The sequence below is a fragment of the Cyprinus carpio genome, chromosome B22, assembly GCF_018340385.1.
Source record: "Cyprinus carpio isolate SPL01 chromosome B22, ASM1834038v1, whole genome shotgun sequence".
Classification (NCBI taxonomy): Eukaryota; Metazoa; Chordata; class Actinopteri; order Cypriniformes; family Cyprinidae; genus Cyprinus; species Cyprinus carpio.
The window spans coordinates 5,961,104-5,974,845 of record NC_056618.1 but is presented as its reverse complement, the minus strand read 5'-3'; the positions used below and the strand labels follow the sequence as shown (position 1 = coordinate 5,974,845).

The following is a 13,742-nucleotide window of genomic DNA, read 5'->3' as shown; positions in this document are numbered from 1 at the left end:
GTAGTTCACACAGATATTAATGGTATCATTTTCAAAAGCTTGCAATTTGAAACCCATTTCGGGAGTTTAAATTTTCAGGACCACAAAATGTTGTTGTCATGTAAATGAACAGACAAAATACATAGGCTAATAATTTTAGTTGAACATGCATGGTGTTGTCTAAACAGTTTTGACATAAGTCCCTTTTTTAACTTAACGTTTGTTTGTTTGTTTTCGTTTTGTTCTTCTTCTTCTTCCTTTTCTTCTTGGGGTGGTTGGGTATTGATGCGTACACAACATTTTAGGGAACGCCTAGCGAACAAGCTCTTCGAGCACTGCCGACATGCAGTGACAAAACTCAGTGAGTCAGCTTTATTAGTGGTGACAAACGGCCAGGGAATATGGTTAACGCTTTTGTTTTGTTCTGTTTGTGCTCGTGTCGTATGGTTGGTAAGTTATGGATGTGTTTACGAAAATTATACATGCTTTTATAAAAAAACAGTTTCACTATTGCATTTGTGTGATTATACAACTAGTATATATATATATATATATATATATATATATATATATATATATATATATATATATATATATTATATTGGGCGTATTGATTACTATTGGTATAATCACACAAATACCATAGTTAAACTATGTTTTTTGCAACAAACCCATGGTTAATTTGTATTTAACATGGAATAACTACAACTATAATTTTTTTGGTTATTTTTATTGATTATTTTAGGAGTGTGTCAAGTAATTCTGCTGAAAGAATTCAGAAATATACCAAAACAAGTTTTATCTTGTTGTAAAACACTAAAAATGCACAGCTTTGAAATAAGTATCAATGTTAATTTGCTGTTATTCAACAGGCATGTAGCTAATTCAAGGTGGTTCTTGATCTCTCAGTAACTGTAACTTCTTAACTGAATAAGATAAAAATCAGTTGATCCACAGAGTGAGTGCTATGTTTCACTTCTTTTAGCACGCAAAAACGAGTGCAGAAGAAGTATCAGGTGACACTCAAAAAGAAGAATTGCATGTGTCCATTAATGAGGAACAAATCATTTCAGAACCACCCAAAATAGCTGACCGTCCTGTATGAGTTCTGCAGACTTGTAAATGCTCTTCAACAGCACAGACCTTATAAATGATATTTATTTTACATTGTATTCTAGATTGGGGCCAAAGCTCAGGGGCCCTTCACATGAATTGATTTAATAGGCTATGTATGCCTCAGAGCCTCAATTTGTGTCTATATTTTCTTAAAGATACTGATAAATGTTTGGTTTAAATAATACTGAACATCCTTATTATGTCATTTTAAGCAGAAATTATCATTAAGGCTATATTTGTAGTTATCATTCTTGGTGTGAACAGTCCTTTCTGTGACAAAATATATTTCTGTTTGTTTTCTAGATGTGACCGATGCAGTGAAGAGAATATCAGTGATGATGGGAGATTCTGTCACTCTAAACACTGATGTTTCTGAAGCACAGACATATTTGTTAATACAGTGGATGTTTGGAAGCACAAGAATAGCTGAATTTAACAGACTCACGCAAGCAATCTCAATCTATGATGGTGCTGCTGGGAGATTTAGAGACCGACTGAAGCTAGATCAGACTGGATCTCTGACCATCACAAACACCAGCACCACAGACTCTGGACTTTATCATCTCACAGTTGTCGGTGAAGAGACAAAATATGAAAGTTTTTATGTTACAGTCTATCGTGAGTAGAACATTATGGCATAATTTGCACTAAACTTCACTTGAATTCTGTATTTGTCATTTAAAATTTTTTACAACCGCATTTTATGATATGTTTTTTGTTTGTTTGTTTGTTTACTTTAATGTTTTTTGGTAAATAGTTACTCAATATTTTCTTTACATTTACATACCTTACATTTATCTGTGTTTGTTTTATTTATGAGAGTTTAGTCACAACCTATGTCTTAACTGAAATCTAGCTGATTTTTCAATATAGTAATTATCATAAAAAAAATAGATCTATTGCATTTAATTATACTCATTTTGCCCCTAAGATTTTTTTTTGTTTTAAGATTAAAGTAGCTAAATTTGTTACGTTCATCTATTATTGTTTATTTGTTTTGGTGTATTACATATAGTACAGATGCATCTCAATAAATTAGAATGTTGTGGAAAAGTTCAGTTATTTCAGTAATTCAACTCAAATTGTGAAACTCGTGTATTAAATAAATTCAATGCACACAGACTGAAGTAGTTTTAATCTTTAGTTCTTTTAATTGTGATGATTTTGGCTCACATTTAACAAAAAGAATAATTCATGAGACATTAGAATATGGTGACATGCGAATCAGCTAATCAACTCAAAACACCTGCAAAGGTTTCCTGAGGCTTCAAAATGGTCTCTCAGTTTGGTAGGCTACACAATCATGGGGAAGACTGCTGATCTGACAGTGATCCAGAAGACAATCATTGACACCTTTCACAAGGAGGGTAAGCCACAAACATTCATTGCCAAAGAAGCTGGCTGTTCACAGAGTGCTGTATCCAAGCATGTTAACAGAAAGTTGAGTGGAAGCAAAAAGCGTGGAAGAAAAAGATGCACAACCAACCGAGAGAACCACAGCCTTATGAGGATTGTCAAGCTAAATTAATTGAAGAATTTGAGTGAACTTGACAAGGAATGGACTGAGGCTGGGGTCAAGGCATCAAGAGCCACCATTCGCAGATGTGTCAAGAAACTTGCTGAACCACAGAGAACGTCAGAGGCATCTTACCTGGGCTAAGGAGAAGAAAAACTGGACTGTTGCCTAGTGGTCCAAAGCCCTCTTTTCAGATGAGAGCAAGTTTTGTATTTCATTAGAAACCAAGGTCCTAGAGTCTGGAGGAAGGGTGGAGAAGCTCATAGCCCAAGTTGCTTGAAGTCCAGGGTTAAGTTTTCACAGTCTGTGATGATTTGGGGTGCAATGTCATCTGCTGGTGTTGGTCCACTGTGTTTAAAGAAGAAAACCAAAGTCACTGCCATCCTTCTGCTAAGAAATTTTGGAGTACTTCATGATCCTTCTGCTGACCAGTTTTTTGAAGATGCTGATTTCATTTTCCAGCGGGATTTGGCACCTGCCCACACTGCCAAATGCACCAAAAGTTGGTTAAATGACCATGGTGTTGGTGTGCTTGACTAGCCAGCAAACTCCCCAGATCCGAACCCCATACAGAATCTATGGGGTATTGTCAAGAGGAAGATGAGAAACAAGAGACCAAAAAATGCAGATGAGCTGATAGCCATTGTCAAAGAAACCTGGGCTTCCACACCACCTCAGCAGTGCCACAAACTGATCACCTCCATGCCACACCGAATTGAGGCAGTAATTGTAGCAAAAGGAGCCCCTACCAAGTATTGAGTTCATGTACAGTAAATGAACATACTTTCCAGAAGGCCTATGATTTTTTTTAGTTTTTGTTTTTAAATTGGTCTTATGAAGTATTCAAATTTGTTGAGATTGGTGGGTTTTTGTTAAATGTGAGTCAAAATCATCACAATTAAAAGAACCAAAGACTACTTCAGTTTGTGTGCATTGAATTTATTTAATACACAAGTTTCACAATTTGAGTTGAATTACTGAAATAAACTTTTCCACAACATTCTAATTTATGGAGATGCACCTGTACTATATGTAATACTCTACTGAAATACCGGGACATATTAACTCACGCCACTCAAAGGCCACGCCCACAGCTTCCATAAATCTAACCTTGGGTGCCAGATCATTCCCCATGCTTGCGACAGCAAGTCCTGTCTGAGGGGAATATCCCATGGAGAACCGCTAACAGACTGAACGATTCCACTAACCACGGCTGAGTGGGCCACCACAGTGCTACCAACAATAGTTATATTGGAGAACTCTATTGGAGGGCACAGTCCCCGATGAACAGCAGATGTATCAGGAACTTCTGTTAGGAGCCTGTAGGACAGGTGTTATCAGCAACTTCTTTAAAGGGTAGCCACTGTCGCCAAGCATTATGCCAGAAAGCTGCCCCTCCTTACAGAGTTGTGCCAGTGCGCTCTCTCTCAAGATGCGTGCGTCATGTGCAGACCCATACCACCGTGCCACCACATCTATTAATTTCATGTTTGTATATAAATAAAAGACACACTGGTTGAGTGGAGCCCAAAGAACCAAGGCCTAACCAACTCGAAGAAAGGGCATGAAGCTGAGCGTGTAACCCTTACCATACGCGATTTCAGAAAATGTGCAGACTCTTGCGTGCACACTCACCACTTATGTGGATTTTAGAAAGTGCGCAAAGTGCTAGTGTGTGCACTTACCACTTACGTGGATTTTAGAAAGTACACAGAGCTTAGTGCGTGTACTTTAATGCATAAACCCAGGCTGCTTAGATGATTCACCATCAATGAGAGTGTGCTTGAGTCTGTGATTGTGCTAATACCAGCCAATTGTCTAGGTAATTTAGCACACAAACACCCCAGAGCCACAATGGGGCCAGGACTGCATCCATGCATTTTGTGGAAGTCCGTGGAGCCAGGGCTAAATTGAAGGGAAGAACACAGAATTTATAAGCTTTGCTCTCTTAGCGAACCTGAGGAATTTCCTGTGTCTCTTGATGATCTGAATATGAAAGTATGCAACCTTCAGCTTGATCGTGACAAACCAATCATTTGGTTGAATCCGAAACAGAATAGATTTTACCGTCAACATTTGGCATTTGTGCAAGATTCAAATGGCATAAATCCAATATTGGTCATAAGCTGCCATGTTTTTTTGTTTTTTTTTGCACAAAATATCGGCTGTAAAAAAAGCTGGCGGTATCCATAAGCACAGAAAATGCATGTGTCAAGGTCGCTGTGTTTCATTGTATATAATCCTGAAGCATGTTTACAGCAGGATTTATTACAAAAGGATGCACATCGGGCCCCGCTGCTAGCGAGAAAGCGGCAACTTTGTGGGCCATCATAAAACGGTCCATCTTTGCCAGACCCTTGGGCCGTCCCTCGAACTTTGAAGGGTGAATTGCATAGAGTGTCTGAGGGAGCGCTCGGAGTGCATTAGCGGCAAGACAGTCAATGTTAGAGCCTGGGGACTGCAGTGAGAAGGGTGGATGTGCATTAGCAGTCCAAGAGCGCTCTCTATTGGAGGGCACAGTCCCTGACGAACAGCAGAAGTATCAGTAACTTCTGTTAGGAGCCTGTAGTACAAGTGTTTTTTTGTTGTTGTTTTTTTTTAAGAGATCTGGCTGCATTCATGAGAAAAGATATATTATTTTCCTTAATACCCGTGAGGTTGAGCCAAAGGTGCCACTAAACCGTCACCATGGGGCGTGGCAGAAACCTGACCTGAAGCCAAGTAAAATTTCCTGTTGAGATTAGATGTGACCCGACACGCATTCAAAGGAAGGAGGGGGCAAGACTTCCAGGCCACGGCCAAGTTCAGCGCAAGATGTTCGGCTAGAGTGTCGTCCACCAGCGGCATCATTGTATAACCACGGTCCACCATGTCAGCAATGGTGGCGAAATCCACGGCCACGGCGTTTGTGATGTGGAGAGAGAGAACTGCATGTGTCGGCCAGAAGCCGTGGTGGGCAAAACATTGTAAAAGCATTTCTGCTGATTTATCGCACTCAAGTGGGGCAGAGCAAGCTAAGTGGAAAAAAATTCCAGCACAGAACTGTCCTCATAGTCCAGGCCGCACACATCGCTCCAAGCCACTGCCTCGTGCGGCGCCTCAGAAACCGCAGTTATGCGGTTATGGCGGGGGTTGGACGCTACTCCCGAGCGCAGAACTGTAGCCGCAGGCTATAACAGTGAGAACATGTAAAGAGGCCGCTAAGCATATGTGACGAGTGGGGCGGTGGGGTGGTGGAGTGATTTGGGAATGAGTGACACCTGTTCCACTCACCGGTCTCGAGTCCCACGGAGGAGATCGGAAGGATACAAAAGAGGAGCGACGACAGTGAAGGACAAGAGAGAACCAGGCATGGATTTTATTTTGTGTTTGATTTTTGTTTGTGCACGGCAGTCGTCCGTGAGGGGCTGTCGCGCTGTTTTGTGTTTATTATTAAAGCTTCGTTTGATTGTCCGTCGGTTCCCACCTCCTTCTTCCCGTGATTAGGAATTTTTTATATTGTTACACTGGTGCCAAAACCCGGGAGGAAGAAGGGACGCACTGCCGAAGATCCCTCACCGCTGTGGTGAATCCACGGTGCCATCGAGCAAGGCAAAGGAGTGTGCTGCCGTGGACGCTCGAGGCAGTGGGCTGGAGTGAGTTGCTGGGGATGGACGAACCCGCTTCTGGCCACCCCAGATGTGGAGGGGCGGCTGCTGTCCTTGAGGGAGCGGAGGAGTCAGCGCCATTTGCCAGGGGCCGGAGCCTGCTGCCATCTGCCAGAATGGGGAGGAGCAGGGAACGGGGGACTCCTGTCGGCTGCCCGAAAGCGGAGGAGCCGTCGCCGTCCACCGGGCGGCAGAGGGGTGTTGTGCCGTCCACCGAGGGCCATCCAATGTCGTCCCCAGGCACCGCGGAAGAATTCACACAGCTGGTGGGGGGCCGAGCGGCAGTGTGTCTGGGAACCGGAACAATTTTTTTTTTCTCCTCTCTCCCCTCTCTCGTCTCTGTCGCTCCTCATCCTTCCATCTCCTTTTTTCTCGTCTGTCTGTCCTTACCCCCAGGTACCCGCAGCCACCTTGAGAGGGGCGATGGGGGTATGTGGTACCCCCCGGCCTGCGAGGGGCGATGGGGGTATGAGACGAGTGGGGCCGGACCGAGAACCGTGGGAACGGAGTGAGGCCGGTGGAGTGATTTGGAAGTGAGCGACACCTGCTCCACTCACCGGTCTCGAGTCCCACGGAGGAGATCAGAAGGATACAAAAGAGGAGTGACGACAGTGAAGGACGAGAGAGGACCAGGCCTGGATTTTATTTTGTGATTGATTTTTGTTTGTGCACGGCAGTCGTCCGTGAGGGGCTGTCGCGCTGTTTTGTGTTTATTTTATTATTAAAGCTTCGTTTGATTGTCCGCCGGTTCCCGCCTCCTTCTTCACGTGATTAGGAAGTTTTTATATTGTTGCATCGTACCTCTCATGAGTGAACCCCCCCCCCCCCCTTGTATTCTTGTAAGTGATTTGTTTTACTGCTTATGAAAATTATACATGCTGAAGGAATTCAACTAGAAATATACCAAAACAAATTTTATCTTGTTGTAAAACACTAAAAATGCACAGCTTCAAAATAAGTATCAATGATATTAACATGTCTTCAACAGGCATGTAGCTAATTCAAGGTAGTTTGTGATCTCTCAGTAACTGTAACTTCTTAACTGAATAAGATAAAAATCAGTTGATCCACAGAGTGAGTGCTATGTTTCACTTCTTTTAGCACGCAAAAACGAGTGCAGAAGAAGTATCAGGTGACACTCAAAAAAGAATTACATGTGTCCATTAATGAGGAACAAATCATTTCAGAACCACCCAAAATAGCTGACCGTCCTGTATGAGTTCTGCAGACTTGTAAATGCTCTTCAACAGCACAGACCTTATAAATGATATTTATTTTACATTGTATTCTAGATTGGGGCCAAAGCTCAGGGGCCCTTCATTATGGGCTGTATTGTCCAGGAATTTATTTAATAGGATATGTGTGCCTCAGAGCCTCAATTTGTGTCTATTTTTTCTTAAAGATACTGATAAAAGTTTGGTTTAAATTATACTGAACATTCTTATTATGACATTTTATGTAGAAATTATTGTCAAGGCTATATTTGTAGTTATCATTCATGTTGTGAACAGTCCTTTAGTCTGTGACAAAATATATTTCTGTTTGTTTTCTAGATGTGACCGATGCAATGAAGAGAATATCAGTGATGATGGGAGATTCTGTCACTCTAAACACTGATGTTTCTGAAGCACAGACATATTTGTTAATACAGTGGATGTTTGGAAGCACAAGAATAGCTGAATTTAACAGACTCACGCAAGCAATCTCAATCTATGATGGTGCTGCTGGGAGATTTAGAGACCGACTGAAGCTGAATCAGACTGGATCTCTGACCATCACAAACACCAGAACCACAGACTCTGGACTTTATCATCTCACAGTTGTCGGCGAAGAGACAAAATATGAACGTTTTAATGTAACAGTCTATCGTGAGTAGAACATTATGGCATAATTTGCACTAACCTTCATTTTTAATTATATATTTGTGTTTTTTATTTATTTTATTTTATTTATTTATTTATTTATTTTTACAACCACATTTTATGATATTGGCTGCTTTACTTAAAATGAAATACATTTCTGTAAATAAAGATAAAAAGTGTGTGTGATGAGACTGAAGTCAAAGTATTATCTATCATTACCAGAATATCCACAGAGTACTTCATCACCGGAAAGTTTGTCAAGCTCAAATTGTGTGACGCCCAGCTTTGTGGTGAACGATTCAACCGTCAATCAAACTGAGAACAACAACAAAACTGAACACTATCAGCCAAGTTCAGGTACATTACTGATGATATTATCATTTATTTACAAAGCAGAACTCTGTTAGTTGTGTTCAGGTAAATCAAAACCCAACATATATTCATTGCATTGGTGCAGTACCAAAATTGACTGTATAAACCACTCAAAACTTGTCTTTATGCATATGGCAGATGCTTTTATCCAAAGCAGAATTACATTGCATTCAAGGTATACATATGAATAAACCAAGCATTACCAGGGATTTATCTTTTTTATGGATATTTGGGGTAGAGGGCATTTGCTTTTTTCCCCCCTGAGTTTACAGGAACGGAGAACAGACCGCAGACGAGCGACAGAGAAGTGAACCGGATGTCTGAGAGCCGGGGGGGAAGAGGGGAGGGGGGGTTGGGTTCTAGGAGTAAATAAAAAAAGAGTTCAGAATTGCCTATATTCTACAGTCATAGTTGAATAAGACACAATCATATTGTCTTCCTAGTATGCCCGATCTCCTAATAATAGCCCACAAAACTGGCCTGTTTTAAATAAGACTTATATGCATTAAATCTTTCTATTTTCAGACAATATGGACTGTTGTGGTTTCAATGAAGCTGTAATCCGATTGGCTCTCTCTGCTCTTGTGGGCGTGGCTACAGTTGTTGTGCTGGTTTATGACATCAGATCCAGAAGACATGAACTGGTCAGAACAGAAGAGACTGAATATTACCATCTGACTCTCAGAACAACTGAATTCTGAATTGTGCAGAAAGTTGATTTCCAGATATGTCCAGATATAATGCAAAACATCCGTTGATGCTCTGCACCTTCCCTGTTCCTTGCACAGCTATTTATTAACACATCTTTTTTTGCATTCATTGATTTATCTAATTAATGTCATTTTTGACTCTGAACATAATTGCTCTAAACAAAATAATAATTAGCAACAGAAATGATGGCATGGAATGATTTCATAAGCTCTCAGTTATTTTCTATCCTTGAAATGAATCTTACAGATGCAGTTTGTGTACATTTTTAGTTAACTTATTTAATCAAGATTTTGTTTTACAATAGCATGGGGCTTGTTTTTGTTATATTTTTTCTACTGTACGTTTATAACGTTATAAAACGATTTAAAATAGAAAGTGAAACCTTCTATGAAAATCTTATTTAAAAACTTGACCAAGCAGAGAAAAAAGTATAGAATAGAACAGCAAATAAATTTTTTTTAAAACCTTATTTAACCAGGTGAGCACGTTGAGAATAGTTTCTCATTTGCAACGGCGACCTGGCCAAGATAAAAGCATTGAGGTGCAGAGAACATAAAATTACACATGTAATTACAAGACAAAAAAGTACACAATAAAAAATTATAAGAAAATAATACAGTGTGCAGGTCATCAGATCAAACAGTTAGGAATTTGTACAAATGTCATTATATGAAGGTAGATGTTTGGAAAAAAATAAAATAAAAAATAATATAGGGTCTATGGTAGAGAGGTGTAGTTATTGAAATACAAAGTGGCTGTGCATAAATAAACACTATAGTGGGTGGCATAATGACCAGGGCTGTGGGAGAGGGATTGTGCAAAATATAGAACTCTACTGATTAGAGTGTGCAAAAATTTGTTAATGGCATAAAAGAGTGTATCGGATTAGCATGTACAATGATCAGACAATAGATTTAAGCTTCAGGGATTTTTGTAGTGTGTTCCAATCAATAGCAGCGGAGAACTGGAAGGAAAAGCGGCCAAAGGGGGTGCAGGCTTTAGTGGCAGTCAAAGTGATATACCTGCTTGAGCACAGATTTAGAGAAGGTGTTGCTCTGGAGATTAATGGTTTTAAGTAAGGAGGGGTTTTGTCCAGTAGACATTTGTAAATGAGATGATACCAGTGTGTTTGACGCCGGGTGTGTAGTGAAGGCCATCTGATTTGACTGTAGAGGTTGCAATGGTGGGTTTTATATGTAGCATTGGTAACAAAGCGGATGGCGCTGTGATATACGACATCTAATTTTCTAAGGAGTTGGTTAGATGCGATTCTATAAATTACATCACTGAAGTCTAGTATTGGGAGGATGGTCATTTTCCCAAGGGCAAGTTTGGCTGGAAAGGTGAAGGAGGCTTTATTATGGAAAAGGAAGCCAATCCTAGATTTTAGATTGGAGCTGGTTGATGTGGGTCTGGAAGGAGGGTGAAGATTCTAACCAGACCCCTAAATATTTGTAGTTGTCTACATGTTCTAATACAGACCCGTCTAGTGCGGTAATGCTTGTTGGGCAGGCAGGTGCAGTGTGTGATGGATTGAAAAGCATACATTTAGTTTTATTAGAATTTAGAAGTAATTGGAGGCAACGGAAGGAATGTTGTATGTCATTAAAGCTTATTTGAAGGTTTTTTAACACAGTGTCCAACGTCGGGCCAGACGTATATAGAATGGTGTCGTCTGCATAGAGGTGGATCATAGAGTCACCTGCAGCAAGAGCAACATCATTGATGTATACAGAGAATAGAGTCGGCCCGAGAATTGAACCCTGAGGCACCCCATGGAAACAGCCAGAGGTCTGGAGAGGAGGCCTTCCGACTTAACACACTGAAATCTGTCTGAAAAATAATTTGTGAACCAGGCAAGGCAGTTATTTGAAAAGCCCAGGTTTTTTAATCTATCAATAAGAATGTTACGATTGACAGAATCGAAGGCCTTGGCCAGGTCAATGAATACTGCTTCACAATAGTGTCTTTGGTCAATAGCAGTTATGATGTCATTTATGACTTTGAGTGTGGCTGAGGTGCATCCACGACTGCCTCAGAAACCAGATTGCATGTCAGAAAGACTATGGTGGGATTCGAAATGGTTGGTAATTTGTTTATTAATAAGGCTTTCGAAGACCTTTGAGAGGCAGGGCCGGATGGAAATTGGTCTATAGGTCTAAGCTATCTCCTCCTTTGTATAGAGAGATTACTGCAGCAGCTTTCCAATCTTTAGGTATCTCTGATGAATCAAGGGAGAGGTTGAAAAGACTGGTGATGAGAAAAAAAAAAAACACACAATACAATTAAGGAAGGAACCAAATTTCCAAATTCACCAGACCACAAGATTTAAACAGGTCAAGATGCTGCATCTCCCTTAGAATGTCGGCTGTCTGGATATGGGCAAAGGAGAAGCCGGCCCTCCAGGAGTCTGACACCCCTGCTCTAAATGAGCCCAGACACCAGCTGACCTAACTGGGAACACGGAACACCATGAGCTTGTGTTTGATGCTGTTTCTGCTGCTGCTGGACATTTACCCAAGATGTGTGATCATTTCAACGACAGCTGAAGACTGTTCATCTGAGACTCTGCCACTCAAACAACTGACTCACCTACCTGATTCTGTCTTCTCGGGGAGCGGCGTGGATCTGCCGGTTCGATGGAGGAGGAATCTGGATTTTCCCGGAGGAATGGCTTGTTTACCTGGGAAGTGCCGCGCATGCTAACTCCATCAGCACCTTGTGCGTCGGCGAGGAACTCGGGAAACGTTGCCCATCCTGTTCACAGCACCGCGGTTCAGCAGAAATCACCATATGGGTCTAATAATGCATGTGAAAACTACCAACTCGACAACTGTTACAGTTACATCTCCATTCAAGTGAAAATAAAGCTAACATAAGTAGTTTAGCTACGACCAGAAGTACTACAGAGCAAAACAGGAAGTTGACGACAAATCTAGCAGTCGTGAAAAACAGGAAATGGAATTCAAAACTGTCAACAACTCTAAAATAATATGGGACTCGAGCTTAAAACAAAAGGGTTTACTTGGTGGACACCTTAATGTACGCAGTCACATATCAAAAAACGAACAAAACCAACATCTCTTAATAGACTTAAATTTGGATTTTCTATGTCTGTCTGAAACCTGGCTTCATGCAAATTCACCTCCTGCAGCCATTAACATACCAGGTTATCAAATTTACAGAAGAGATAGGGTGAAATCTAAAGGAGGCGGTGTTATGGTGTACATAAAAAACAGCATTCTCTTTGAGGAAATAGACTTGTCAAATAGTGACTTGGAATGTATCGGATTCAAAATTATTTTATCTCCACAAATGTATTTTAGCCTTATAGTAATTTATCGCCCACCCTCGGCCAAAATTGATTTTTATGAAAATTTCCGCAGCATGCTTTTAAATTGCAACTTTGAAAAAGAAGTACCGGTAATAATAATGGGAGATTTTAATGTTAACTGGGAAGATAGATCAGCCAGGAAAAATCTCAAACAAATAAGCGATAACTTTGATCTAACGCAGGTAGTTAAGGGCCCAACAAGAATATCCCATAATACTGGTACTCAGATTGATTTAATATTTAGAAACAAACCAGAAAGAATCACAAAATACTTTAACATGATCACAGGACTATCGAATCACAATCTACTTCTGGTCGCAAGAAAATTAACCAGCAAAAGATTTTGTGTTTCCACTGCTAAGGAGCAAGAATCAACCAGAATACCTAACAAAGAGCAGGACCGTTTCAAAAACACAATAAACAGGTTTAATTGGAGTAATTTACTTGCAGGGAAAGACTTACATGAGGGAAGTACTGTGCTCTTAAGTAAACTGCAATATTTCATTAAGGAGTTTACTCAGAAATTTAGAAATAGAAACTCCAAGAGTAGCCTTCTATGGATTAATGCTGAAATACTGAAAGTGATGAAAGAACGTGACCTTGCAAAAAAAAAGGCAAATAAATCAAAACTATGTCATGATAAACACCATTTTACAATGCTGAGCAACAAATTAACATCTATGTTGAGAAAGTCAAGGGCTGACTTTTTTCTGAGCATAATAAGCAAAGCAGGGGGCAATTCAAAGTTGATTTGGGATCAGTTAAAAAAAACTGATGGGGCAGGAACACAAAGAAAGAAAACCTGTTGAACTTTTATTAGATGGAAAACGTATCTCTGATCCTGCTGGTGTTGCTACGGCATTTAACAACTATTTTGTCGACTCTGTTGCATCTATTGCACTGTGTTTTTCACAGATAGACACAAGTACTTGTTCAGTTTTGTCGTCAGAGCCCAGCATTGTGTTTTCCAGTGCCTCTGAAAGAAATATAGAAGCCTTAATCAGGTCACTAAAGATGTGTTTGGAATGGATACCACAATGCTGAAAGATCTAGGTTCATCATAAGTTATCCCCATCACAAAAATTATAAATCAGTCTATCTCCGAGGGGGAATTTCCTAATGCATGGAAGTAAGCCATTGTTTCCCCAATATTTAAATCTGGAGGCAGACAAATCATTTCCAATTACAGACCCATTAGTATTTTG

General features: G+C 40.4%; 1 protein-coding gene across 1 annotated transcript; it reads left to right on the top strand.

The window, feature by feature from the left end:
* The first annotated feature begins 292 nt into the window (after positions 1-292).
* LOC109104662 lies at positions 293-9,551 on the top strand. Its single transcript, XM_042749861.1, has 5 exons — positions 293-429; positions 1,399-1,713; positions 7,812-8,126; positions 8,343-8,477; positions 9,018-9,551. Exons 1-5 carry the CDS (start codon positions 381-383, stop codon positions 9,191-9,193), a joined length of 990 nt encoding a protein of 329 aa, XP_042605795.1. The 5' UTR covers positions 293-380; the 3' UTR covers positions 9,194-9,551.
* Positions 9,552-13,742: the final 4,191 nt, after the last annotated feature.